General features: G+C 39.9%; 1 protein-coding gene across 6 annotated transcripts in view; it reads left to right on the top strand.

Moving 5' to 3' along the window:
- Positions 1 to 13983, top strand: part of LOC124377476 (phosphodiesterase 4D interacting protein) — a 72209-nt gene that overhangs the window by 54138 nt on the left and 4088 nt on the right. For 4 of the 6 annotated variants that reach the window (XM_046836985.1, XM_046836981.1, XM_046836980.1 and 1 more), the window contains 11 exons: positions 1037 to 1272; positions 1400 to 1454; positions 7393 to 7625; positions 8364 to 8495; positions 8688 to 8861; positions 10080 to 10283; positions 10392 to 10523; positions 10923 to 11042; positions 13328 to 13520; positions 13622 to 13731; positions 13814 to 13924. In XM_046836985.1, coding sequence (XP_046692941.1) covers positions 1037 to 1272; positions 1400 to 1454; positions 7393 to 7625; positions 8364 to 8495; positions 8688 to 8861; positions 10080 to 10283; positions 10392 to 10523; positions 10923 to 11042; positions 13328 to 13520; positions 13622 to 13731; positions 13814 to 13924 — 1700 coding nt within the window. Of the gene's footprint in view, positions 1 to 1036; positions 1273 to 1399; positions 1455 to 7392; positions 7626 to 8363; positions 8496 to 8687; positions 8882 to 10079; positions 10284 to 10391; positions 10524 to 10922; positions 11043 to 13327; positions 13521 to 13621; positions 13732 to 13813; positions 13925 to 13983 lie in introns of those variants that run through there. The other 2 variants (XM_046836984.1, XM_046836986.1) reach the window with 2 other exon arrangements.

The following is a 13983-nucleotide window of genomic DNA, read 5'->3' as shown; positions in this document are numbered from 1 at the left end:
TACAGCACACTACTGAGATCGATGCATTTACAGCTGAATACTTCAGGAAAGACGTCACCAACTACCAGCTGTAGCTTCAAAACATGTTCCTTTGGATAAAGCGGTATTGATTAGACTCCTAGAGCTTCTGTAAAATTAAGAACTGAGGTACTGGATAAGTACTGAGTCATTTAGAACTAGTCACATAATTAAGAACAGAGTCATTACTTCAGTACTGAGCCATTAAGTACTGAGTCACTTAAATAAGTACTGAGTTACTTAAGAACACTTCATTATTAACTGAATCATTAATTACATACTGAGTCACTTGATTTGACTCCTTGATCTGTAAATTAAGAACTGAGTGTACTGAATAAGTACTGAGTCATTAGGGACTGAGTTTTTTAGTTATGTACTCTGTCATTAGTTAAGTACTGAGTCACATAATTAAGAACTGAGTCATTAATTAAGTCCTGAGTCACTTAATTACATACTGAGTCACTTGATTAACAACTGAGTCATTGCTTCAGTACTGAGTCATTAAGTACTGAGTCACTTAAATAACTACCGTGTCACTTAATTGAGAACTGAGTAACTTAATGCACTGAATCATTAATTACAGACTGAGACACTTGATTAAGAACTGAGTCTCTTGATTAATGACTCACTTAATGACTCACTCATTAATGACTCACTTAAATAAAAATGAGTAATTAATAAAGAATTGGGATCTAAGTGATTCCATTAATACAGAGTCATGTAAGTAAGAACTGAGTCACCTAAGTAAGAACTGAGTCATTAATTCAGTCCTGAGTCACTTGATAAATAATTGATTCACTTGATTAAGACCCAAGTCATTACTAAAAACTGTATAAGTACAGAATTAAGTCTTAAGTCATTTATTAAGAACTGAGCTCGAAGTGACTGCATTAATATTGAATCACTTAGAACTGAGTCACTGAGTTGAGAGTCAGTGAAGTCACTGAAGGTTGCTGTTGCTATCTACTTATGAATGCATTTTCTACCAGGTGTTATATTCTTTCGTCGTGTATTGCAGGAAATTTGACACGCTGATCCAGGCCCAAGCTCGTGAGCTTTCTCACTTGAGGCAGCGACTGCGCGAGGGCCGGAGTGCGTGTCACATCCTCAATCAGCACCTGGGAGACACCACAAAGTCGTTTGAGGAGCTGCTGCGTGCCAACGACATCGACTACTACATGAGTCAGAGCTTCAGAGATCAGCTCGCCCAGAGCTCAGCACTCGCCCAGAGAGTCGGAGCCAAGCTGAGCAGCCGTCAGTGTATACCCACACACACACACACACACACACACACACAATACATTATACATTACAATATTATATATTATTATACTACAATACATTCAGTATGATTTTAGAATGAAAATCTTTTTTAACACAGGGGATTATTCTGAAATAGCGGACGACAAGACAGGTCATGAACTGCTTGCGATGCGGTGAGTTCTACATGTACATCCACCGTGAGGTCCACCACAAATCACACACATACACATCACACATCATTTCTTACTTATTGTGCACTTTCAGCATAGGTACTTTGACAGCTGTGAGTTTCCTGAGGTGGGTTTTTTTTTGTTTGTTTCTGCACAGCATTTCAATCTTTTTAGCTTTTAGTTTGTTCTTGGTTCAAATCCAGTGCACACACACACACACACCCACACACCACACATTGCTCATCTTAGCTGGTTATAGTTACACTGACTGTGCTCGATACCGAGCGGAAACGACCCCAAAGCCTGAAGGCACAGTGGCCATTGATTAGTCCGGACAGCACTGGTTTCACAATCCATCCTCAGTGTATTGGACTGTGTACTGGATCAATAAGAGAAGATGGACACTGGGTAGTCAGTAGGAATTTTAGCAGAACTGGGTCATCGATCCAGGCCTTATATCGAGAAGCTGGTCAATGTTTAACCAGAAACTAAATCTGTCCTCAAATATACAAGGCAGCTGTTTTGCTGAGCCAAAGGAAGAGGAAATGAGTTTGCACTAAATATAATTTAAAATTAAATATAATAATAATAATAATAATAATATAAATGATAATGAATAAATCAATTATCATTATCTCTCTGAGTCATTTATTAAAAACTGAGTCATTATCTCAGTACTGATTTATTAATTAAAAACTGGGTCAAGTGATTAAGAACTGAGTCATTCATTAAGAACTTAAATCATTACTTCAGTACTGATTCATTAATTAGAAACTGTCATTTTCAGTACAAAGTCATTTATTAAAAACCGGGTCATTACTTCAGCATAGAATCTTCAATTAAGTTCTGAGTCACTTATTTTACAATTAAGTCATCACTTAAATACTGGATTCATAAGTCATTAACAAATGAGTCATTTAATGCTGAAATGAGAATCCTAAAGGTACCCAGATGGTTCGGCTGTATCTGGTAGTTTGGATGTGTGGAGACAGCTAATATTACCCACAACTCTTTGTGCAAAGGAGGAGTTTTGTGACAGGATGTATTTTTAAACAGCTGTAAAGGAAATGTGGAAAAAACGATTCAAAGGAATTACTTAATAAATGATATAAGGAGTAAGAAAGAAGAGCTGACATGCAATGGGGATTTTGTTTATATTTACAGTGAGTGTAGCATGCAGAAAGGGGGCGAATTTGGACACAGAAGACTGTGTGTGTGTGTGTGTGTGTGTGTGTGTGTGTGTGTGTGTGTGTGTGTGTGTGTGTGTGTGAAAACAAGGCAGCCTTGTGTCTATCAGTGCGAGTGTGTAGTAACAGAAGGGCTTAAATGATGTTCTTCTAAATGAAACTGACAAAACGCTTACTGTGTGTGTGTGTGGGGGGTGGTTTGCTGGTTACATTTCCTCTCTGGCTCAAGCAATCAAGCGAGATGCAGGACTTCCACACACAACAGGAGGAGACTGAATTTCAGACGATTACAGATTTCTGATCATGGACATCATTATTGGAAGAAAGACTCCTGAGCTAAGTTTCTTTCTCAGGTTTTTTTTTTTTTTTTTTTTACAGTTCTAGTGCTTATGAAAATCTGCGGGTTTGGTACTGGTTCCAGATGTCAATAAGACTAAGCATTTCTACTCAAGAGCAGATCAGTGAGAAGGTCAGCGAGAGATCATAAGTGTTCCATTTGACAGATGGTCAGCCAGATGTCTGCTTGGACTTCACCATAGTGTCATTTAAGTTAATTTGTTTCGAACCCAGTCTGTTAGTTGCATTAGTTCGATGCCCTTTTGTGTGCCTATTTTAGGGCACTTTGTCACATATTTGCTGGCTGAGCTTCATTGTGGTTTGCACTGCTAGGATTAGGACAGTCTGTTGACTTGAGCACTAATCAGGTTAGATTATTAAACCTCACGGGAGAGAAATGGGTCAGAGGGAGCTAAACCAATGACAGAGAGAGGGGGGAGCAAATGGATATCAGGAGGAGGAATATCAGGAATATTCTGAAAGTGGATCTCTTTCTCTTGTCCTTCTGCTCGGTTTGATTTGGTAAACTGCATGATGTATCGTCTGGGATTTCCAGCTCCTTCACTAATACAAAACCAAATCATTTGATGTAGCGAAGGAGCCTCGGGAAACTTCATAGAAGCTTCTTGGCCCAAGAGTTGGACGGGTCAGGATTTCCACAAATCATTCTTCACCTTTCGTTCAAGCTTTCTGCAAAAGTACTGGGAGAGAAAATGGGCCATAAATCTACACAGAAACAGGAGTATGTTGCTCTGCATGGACGTGCCGAATCTATAGGACTGGAGTTTTAAGCAAAATCTATTCACCCTACACCCTTCCTTGGATATGGACGAAGCCCAAACATCATTGTTTGGACTCTGGGAATTGTTTTAGTTTTAATTCTGTTTTGTCTGAGAACAAAAGAAGAGGAAGTGACACTCGTTCTTGGTTAATCAAGCTGAGCTAATCAGCGTCCCACAGCACCAAACCACGTTTCCTGTCCTGTCCTGTCCTGTCCTGCGTCTTCCAATGGTCGAGTCAGTTGAACCCGGGCCAGGAGGCGATGTGTCTCCGGCCGTATCCCGGACACAAGGACACACAGGCAAACGGACGGGCCGAGGCGCCATGGCTCCGCTCTGGAAATCAATGCTGTCTAAGAGCAGCCCGCTGTACCGCAACTCACTCTTCTCCTTCTCGCTGTGGGAGAGCCGGGTGCAGGAGCGAGAGCTGATGCTGCTCAGAAAGCAGCTGGAGAGAGAGAGGAGGCCGCTGCTGCACCATATAGAGAAGTAAGGTAGATAGGCAGAAGTGATGGAAAGTTCATAGGTTATATAGTAGGCTAGTGTGTGTGTGTGTGTGTGTGTGTGTGTGTGTGTGTGTGTGTGTGTGTGTGTGTGTGTGTGTGTGTGGTTTTTTTTGCTCATTTAGGTCCAGAATTATTGCCACCTTTATAATAAAAATTATATATATTTCATCAATAACCCATGCAATAACAAGTAATACTCTAATATAATTAGGATCCAGAATTATAGTTATAATTATAGTAAAAATGCATATATTAAATCAATAAGACATGATTTTTTAAAGATATTTTGATCTTAAACATGCTGTCATTTTGTTTTCTCAACTAATCTTTTCTTTTTAATTAGGAATTGAGTCACGTAATTAAGAACTGAGTCATTATTTCACTACCGAATCACATTATGAAGAACTAAGTCATGTAATTAAGAGCCTAATCACTTAATTAAGAACTGCAATCATTCATTTATAACTGAGTCTTTACTTCAGTACTGAGTCATTAAGAACTCAGTAGAGTCATTCATTTATAACTGAGTCATCACTTCAGTCCTTAATGAATGACTCGTAACTGAAAGTGACTCAGTTCTTAATTAAAGACTCAGTTTTAAATGAATGACTCAGTACTGAAGTAATGACTCAATTCTTAATTACATCACTCAGTCCTTAATGAATGGCTCATAACTAAAATCAGTTCTTAATGAATGACTTATAACTGAAATAATGACTCAGTCCTTAATTGAAGACTCAGTTCTAAATTAATGACTCAGTACTGAAGTAATGACTCAATTCTTAAATAATGACTCATTACTAAAGTAATGACATTAAGTAAGTCATTAATTAAGTGCTGAGTCATTATTTTAGTTATGAGTCATTCATTACGGACTAAGTGATGTAATTAAGAATTGAGTCATTACTTCAGTACTGAGCTATTTATTAAGTCCTGAGTCACTTAACAATTGAGTCACTCGATTAAGACCCGAGTTATTACTCAAATACTTCATGAAGTAGAGAACTAAGAATTGAGTCATTAACAAATGAGTCATTTGATTTAAATTCTAGGATGCTGAATGTTTCTGGTAGATTGGATGTGTGGAGACTTTTTGAAGGTAATAATGCCCACAATTGTGACAGGATGCTTTTTAGAGAGCTGTAAATGTAACGTGAAAAATTAAAGGATAGTAAATAAGGAGTAACAAAGAAAAAGTGCAATGTGATAAGGATTGGTTTGTTTTAGTGACTGAGTGTAGAATGCAGATTTTTCTCAAATAGGGCGTTTTTCTTTTACAACACCTTTTTTTTTTTTTTGCTGTTATTATTAATGCAATAAAGTCTTCCCAGGAAGGAATATTAGCATCGTGTCTCATCTTTCCCCATTAATTGCTCTATATTTTTAATTGCATTTTTTAAATGTATTATCTGATGTGTACAGGTCAAAAGCCATCTGTCTCCGTGATGCAATTAAAGCAGGGTTTTATAGTTCTAGTCTGAAAGCAGTTCAAATCTAAAACTCGGCATCAGTCACTTTTTAATAATGAGCTAAAGGGAAAATGTATTAGGCAGGAAAACAAATGTTGATTGAATACTGGAGAGAACAAATCCTGAAAATTAAAACTGCAATTAGAAAAGAAAATGACTCTCCTTTCTCCTTTAAAAAAAAAAAATATATTGTCAATCGATTAAAATATTTAAAATATTTAATTGTGATTAATCGCTCGATTGTCATCAGTTAACTAGCGATTAATCGCAAACTGATAATCATCATATGCATAAACAAATATGGATGCTTTATGCAAATGTATGTTTATTATTAGTGAAACCAAACACAACATAAAGCATGAGGACAAAATATTCATGTAAATTTATATTGTGGACATTTGCAATGCAAAGCGAATGTTCCCTTAGGAAATAATGTAAACTCGGATAATCTGTTCCACACACCCAAAAATATTCATGTAAAAAAAAAATTTTAATGGTATTTTATGTCAAATTCATTGTCCCTAATGTATTTGAATGATAAGTACACAATATAAAGTAAGTGAAAACAAATTGAGCTGCACTTCTGGCTGGTGTGAGGGAGATGAGAGGGAGGAGAGGAGGAGCAGGAGGAGAAAGAGGAGGGTTATTGCATGGAAGGAGAATCTGATTCCATGAGAACACACGTGCTCACAATACTACAGTAAATGGTTCGTCCGTTTAACATGTTCATTTTGTATTATATTTGAATATATTTGCAATGTGTGTGATTTCTGTGTGAATTTCTGAGTTGCACAGTCAAGCACTTTATTAAAGTTCTAAGATTTTATTGTGGTTTTGAAAGAAGACATAATTCACAGGGGTGTGTGTGTTTGTCTGCCATCAATCAGTACAGGCTGGACCAAATATTTTAATCAAAAGACAACGAGTGAGAAGTGGTAGCACAGCACTTAAGGCTCTGGGTTACTGATTGGAAGGGCATGGGTTCAATTTTCAGTATTGCCAATATGCCAATGTTGGGCCCTTGAGCAAGGCCTTTAACCCTCTCAGCTCCAGGGTCTGTGCATCATGGCTGACCCTGTGCTCTGACCCCAGCTTCCTAACAGGCAAAAGCCTTAAGGAGGTGATAGCTCAGTGGTTAAGATGTTGGACTTCTGATCAGAATGTCATGAGTTCAAATCCCAGCACCACCAAGCTGCCACTGCTGGGCCCTTGAGCAAAAGCTTAACACAATCCCCCCCCACCCCACCCCCACCCCTGTAGTTTCAGATGAGATGCTCTGTTTAAGATTTAGCGTCTGCCAAATGCCAAAAATGTAAAAGGGAATAAACCCAGCGGTGGATAAGCTCATAACCCAGGGAGCCTGAAGGGAAGCAGACACTGTGTGCCGTTACTTTTCGTTTCATTCTAAATAGCCACTTAGTACTTTGGTTTAATTACTCAAAGACGCTTATCGTCTGTGCGGTGATTATGAATGTTTTAATGGGGGGCCGTCTGTTTGTGTGTGTGGTGGTGGTGGGGGGGACTTAATAATACATTTAATAGCTTTACATGAGAGAACTCACGCTCCTCGACACAAAGAATTGACTAGATCTTTTTGGAAATGTCAGAAACTTTTTGAATGTTAAGCAAATCTGTAAAACCTCCGACTGTATTGTGCTCCACAGTTTAAGCAAGGAGCTCCAGCAGAAAGATAAGCTCATCGAGTCCCTGCGTGCCAAACTTGAGCAGCAGCAGGAGCAATCCGGTGAAGACACGCCAACCAGAGGCCACTCCATCTCAGGAGACGCTGAGCAATCAGAGCATTCGTCCTTTGTCATGGACGAGCAGGGTGAAGACCTGGACTTGTGTTCCGAACTGGACGCTGTAAGCGAGTTTGGACAAGAGGAGCAAGCTGATGGTACGCCATTCTTCATTTTTGTTTCTTAGAAATGAGAGACAGGAGGGCGGAGGTATTAGTGGAGGTTAGTGGCGAGGGCAGTTCGGTCCAGGCTGAGGATGAGAGTACAATGTCACTTTAGTGAATGTGAGGTCAATTCATAGGAATTTATATTAGAGAGAAAATAAATAGGCTTTCACTTTTGTCAAGGAGAGGGTTAAGGGCCTTGCTCAAGGGCCCAACAGGTGCATACTGGGGCTTGAACCCCCAACCTTCCAATTAGTATCCCAGAGCATAAACCATTGAGCATACCCAAATAATTATAGAAAGTAGCAACACCGAGGACACTAATGCTGTGAGAATAGACCACAAGTTATAACGGCTTCAGAAGTGTATTTACCATCTGGACCAGGGCTTGAGATGAACTCCAGGTTTGAGGAGTTCAAAGTTTTTATTTTGGTTTTTTTTTAGTTCAAAAGAAAGGTAAAAAGATGAAAAAGGAAGGTTATGATTTTCAAAAACCAAAGGGATGTCAAAACCAAAATAAAGAAATATTCACAAGTACTTTAAAATCAAGTTATAAAAAATTGAAAAGCACTACTACACTACATTTTTGGGTGGTGTAACAGGTGAAGGCAATAAGTAATCAGAAAAGAATAGAGGAACACACTGGCGACACCTGGTGGGGAAGAGAAAGAAAGACACAAAAAAACGACATAAAAACCATGCTCATATTTTTCTTCCTCACCCTCTCCCTAGAACCTGAGCAGTCACACACATATCCATCCAACGCTCCATCGGTCACCTCTTCACACAGCCACCGGTCCACAAGCAGCTGTCCCAGCATGCACTGCACCCCTCACAGACCCCCGGATGGCCAAATACAGACAGGTAGGACACAAGAGCATGCAGCAACAACAAAAAGAAGTCAGTGTTATATTACAGTCCTTACTCCTGGGGGAAAAAATTTCATACAGTTTCGACCACAGCAGTGTTTTTTTTTCTGTCCACTGAAAGTTCAGATCAGCAAACCCTTCTGTAAAAGAGATATATATATATACTTGCCCCCTTCCTTTTCCACAGAGCCCAATTCCACCCCTATGCCCCAGAGCTCCCAATTTCTCCCTGCTCAGATGGCTTTTCTGCCATTCGACCCCCACACACAACACCCAAGACCTCGTTCTAGCACCACAGGGGGCTTCTCTCTGGCTGAGGTTCACCAGGAGCTACAGAGGCTGCAGAGGCAGTTAGCCAACAGTGAGCATTTGCGTGTTTGTGTATGTGTCTATGTGCGTGTTTGTGTGTGTAAAGTAATATTTTCCATGTACTCACACACCTGCGTCCCCCAATCTGGACGCTTCCCTTCTGGCTAACGAACAATTCAGAAACAAAGCCGTTCATTAACGATCATTTCCCGGCACAAAACAGCATGGCATGTTTGAACTGTTTGACACGATTTTTTTAACATGAAGTAGTTGAAAAGCAGGTTTTGGGCTCATGATAATTGTAATAGATATCAATCAGTGTTTGAGTCATTAACATCATTCTATTCATAGATTGTTGTGCTGAGAGTCACAGTGTCTTTTCACATAAACTGAGTTGATTAAGAGTCTTGTAATAAAAATAATAATAGGTAACATAATAGCCGTAATAAATCATAGCACTTTGGATGCTTAAGTACATTTAAAGGCAAATACTTAAGTACTTTTACTCTGTAACATTTAACTTAAGCACATGGTTTGTGTCAAGTCTCATGTCATCTTCACACCCAACCAAAAGGTCTGTATCCCATGTCTGCTGGATTTTCTAGCGTAGTTTTGAATGTATGGTCAAAAATGTCAAGGTGCAGCTCATGAAGACAGCTGGAAGTCTTTTTGCTGTCATTTTACATTACAGAAATGATAATAATACAAGAAAAAACAAAGCTTTTGCTGCAGCAGAGACCCTTTGTATAACTATATAACCCCTCCCTCTGAGTGTAAAACAGCTGCTCCACCATACAGATGTTTTTACGATATATATATACCGATATATAATACATTTATTTGGCACGGCGGCTACAAATTCCATTTCATGCCGCATTACCTAGTTGTTGGTTTTTTTGCAATAGAAACAAAAGGAACATGCACATGTGTCTCAAAATACATAAAATACTCTGTGTTTCCAAACTTTAGACAGGATTTGTTGTTATTTATTTAGGGTTGTTTGTCCAAAAATTCTGGTTTGTAAATCCCTACTGATCCGAGTGCTTAATCATTTACACTGCTGAAAATGAGAACACTTTGGACGAAGGATACTTGACCACCCAGTTTAAAATTTGTGTCTTTAAATCTGTCTCATCTCTTGTGTTGTCTATTAGACCCTGAATCTTTCCAAACCATTAACCATCTTCCTATTTATATCCTTTTGTTATATCCAGCAATTGCTACTGTCACTTAAGAAATGTTTTCTATTTTTTCCTTTATTCCTGCTCAGATTTTAGCGGTGCTCAGGTTAAACCCCTGTCGAGTGATTTCCACCGGACTGCTCTTCACCTCCCATCCCAGCATGCCTTTCAGCAATCTCCTTTCGCCAGCCTTCATCCTAGCCCGAATATGACACATGGCCCTAGAAGAGAAGGCTCTTACAACGATGTTTCCTTAAGCTCCTCAGGTTTCCACTCTGGTGCACGCCACACAGGTACTGACGCTCTACGAGACCTGAATAACATAAGCATATTAAATACCCACGTGTGTGTAGAGAAACGTTTTTTTTCCAACAACGTGCATGATCTAAACCTTGGAACAGGAACGGACTTGATCGAGGAGCACCTGAGGGAGATTCGCAGCTTCCATCGCCGTCTTGAAGAGTCCATCCAGACCAACGAACGTCTGAGACAGCAGCTTGCAGAGAGAATAGGCTCCAAGATACAGGAAGGAGGTCTGAGAAACCACATCATTGTTAAGAAGCAAACCTAACACATACTGTCTTCACTGATCACCTACACATTATCTCTGATTTCGTAAACTGAAGAGAGTAATTAACACCAGCATTGAGCTGTATGTACAGTAAAGTATTATGTACTACTATAGTAAAGTATAGTGTACTAGTACAGTAGAATGTATATACTATATTATAATATTATACATATTACTCTAATAAGGATGACTCACACTGAATTAAATTAAATATGAATACAGATTGTGCTATATGTATTGAGTGACAATACATGATAAATAGTCTACAATACATGGAAAATAAATTTGGATAGAAACCAATTTAATAGATTAAATTATAGCTTTTTATCCCTGGTTTTTTCTATGTTTATCACTTTATTAGGCGCTCCAACAAATATCTACATCCAAGGACTTGACTCGGTCAGTCAGCTGTCTACTGAGGTTCGAGTCCTCAAAGAGGAGAATCAGGCTCTCCAGAGTCGGCTCCAGCAGGCGAGCAGAGGTCCAGCAAGCATCATATGTAACACATATAATATGTGCCTATAATATATGTAGTATATACTACTACACATACTATACTATACATATACTATATAGTAGTAGTATATGTGCCTATATAGTATACGTATAGTATATGTATACTTTATAGAAAAAAGTATTGGGATACCTGACTTTTCCAGCCAGTGGTTTTTCCCTAAGCACAAAGGCATACATGTCTACAGGGAGTGCAGAATTATTAGGCAAATGAGTATTTTGACCACATCATCCTCGTTATGCATGTTGTCTTACTCCAAGCTGTATAGGCTGGAAAGCCTACTACCAATTAAGCATATTAGGTGATGTGCATCTCTGTAATGAGAAGGGGTGTGGTCTAATGACATCAACACCCTATATCAGGTGTGCATAATTATTAGGCAACTTCCTTTCCTTTGGCAAAATGGGTCAAAGAAGGACTTGACAGGCTCAGAAAAGTCAAAAATAGTGAGATATATTGCAGAGGATGCAGCAGTCTTAAAATAGCCAAGCTTCTGAGCGTGATCATCGAACAATCAAGCGTTTCATTCAAAATAGTCAACAGGGTGCATGAAGCGTGTGGAAAAACCAAGGCGCAAAATAACTGCCCGTGAACTGAGAAAAGTCAAGCGTGCAGCTGCCAAGATGCCACTTGCCACCAGTTTGGCCATATTTCAGAGCTGCAACATCACTGGGTGCCCAAAAGCACAAGGTGTGCAATACTCAGAGACATGGCCAAGGTAAGAAAGGCAGAAAGTCGACCACCACTGAACAAGACACACAAGCTGAAACGTCAAGACTGGGCCAAGAAATATCTCAAGACTGATTTTCTAAGGTTTTATGGACTGATGAAATGAGAGTGAGTCTTGATGGGCCAGATGGATGGGCCCGTGGCTGGATTGGTAAAGGGCAGAGAGCTCCAGTCCGACTCAGGCGCCAGCAAGGTGGAGGTGGAGTACTGGTTTGGGCTGGTATCATCAAAGATGAGCTTGTGGGGCCTTTTCGGGTTGAGGATGGAGTCAAGCTGAACTCCCAGTCCTACTGCCAGTTTCTGGAAGACACCTTCTTCAAGCAGTGGTACAGGAAGAAGTCTGCATCCTTCAAGAAAAACATGATTTTCATGCAGGACAATGCTCCATCACACACGTCCAAGTACTCCACAGCATGGCTGGCAAGAAAGGGTATAAAGAAGAAAATCTAATGATATGGCCTCCTTGTTCACCTGATCTGAACCCCATTGAGAACCTGTGGTCCATCATCAAATGTGCGATTTACAAGGAGGAAAACAGTACACCTCTCTGAACAGTGTCTGGGAGGCTGTGGTTGCTGCTGCACGCAATGTTGATGGTGAACAGATCAAAACACTGACAGAATCCATGGATGGCAGGCTTTTGAGTGTCCTTGCAAAGAAAGGTGGCTATATTGGTCACTGATTTGTTTTGTTTGGTTTTTGAATGTCAGAAATGTATATTTTTGAATGTTGAGATGTTATATTGGTTTCACTGGTAAAAATAAATAATTGAAATGGGTATAAATTTGTTTTTTGTTAAGTTGCCTAATAATTATGCACAGTAATAGTCACCTGCACACACAGATATCCCCCTAAAATAGCTAAAACTAAAAACTACTTCCAAAAATATTCAGCTTTGATATTAATAGTTTTTTGTGTTCATTGAGAACATGGTTGTTGTTCAAATTAAATCCTCAAATAAAATTAATCCTCAAAAATACAACTTGCCTAATAATTCTGCACTCCCTGTATAGGATGTCTTTGGATGTGACAGCATGAATTTTCCCCTCCACTTGAACAAGGAGACCCAAACCTGATCCAACATGATAATGCCCCTAAATATGCATACATACAGCTCCATGAACATCTGCTTTCCATGGGTTGGAGTGGAAGATCTTGAGTGGCCTGCTATAGAGCTCTCAACCCTATGGAACACCTTAGAGATGAATGTGAACCCCGTCACCTCACCTACATCAGTATCTGACTTTACTAACACCCTTGTGCCTAAATGAATCTCCACAACATTTAGTGTAATATCTTACCAGAAGAGTGGAGGTTATTATAACAGCAAATGATGACTAAATATGGAATTTGATGTTGAAAAAGCACATATGAATCTTATGCTCAGGTGTCCACAAACGTTTGTCCATAAAATGTATATACTACAGAAATGTCTATCTGATGTTGCGTCTATTCAGCATGTTTTGGGGAAATGCACGAACAGTGGCTTTACATCTGACCTGTCGACGTTTGCGTTTTTTCAGTGGATGGCGTGAAACAGGCAGAGCAGTTGCGGGACGCGGTCTTATTAGAGCGCTCCAGGCTGCAGCAGGCAGAGCTGGAAGCAGAAAAGTGGGCGGGGCAGTTCAGGCAGGTGCAAGCCCAAATGAGAGAACAGACGAACGCATTTCTGCAGCTGAAGCAGGACAAACAGGTCATCCGGGAGAACGCGAACAGGTACGGCGATATTAGCACGGGACGACGGTTTCTGTTCTAGCGATCAAATGGACAGCCACTGACGATGCCGTGTGGGTGTGTGGGTTTGTGGGTGTGTTCAGGCTCCAGCACGAAGTTCAAATTCTCCAGCAGCAGCTCACTGAGAGCAGACGAGTCGTGCATGCACTTCAGTATGAACTGCAGATATACCACAGACTGCATGACAGTAAAGGTAAATCATACATATATACACTCATTGTTTTACACCTTGTATCCTGACAGTTCTTGATGCATTTTTATCTCTACTACTTCAGAAGCAGACGTGCAGGAGCCGCCGTCTCACACGTACACGATGGAGGAGACGCTAAATGACCGCCTTGATCCTGACGTGCTCCACTTATCAGCTAGAAAACACATTTTCCATGGTGAGGCAAATAAACAACCAGCATCTAGTCACTACAAGGGTTGTGCTTCTCCATAACTG

The sequence above is a fragment of the Silurus meridionalis genome, chromosome 23, assembly GCF_014805685.1.
Source record: "Silurus meridionalis isolate SWU-2019-XX chromosome 23, ASM1480568v1, whole genome shotgun sequence".
Lineage (NCBI taxonomy): Eukaryota > Metazoa > Chordata > Actinopteri > Siluriformes > Siluridae > Silurus > Silurus meridionalis.
The sequence above is the reverse complement of the archived record's forward strand: the minus strand, read 5'-3'. Positions and strand labels throughout refer to the sequence as shown.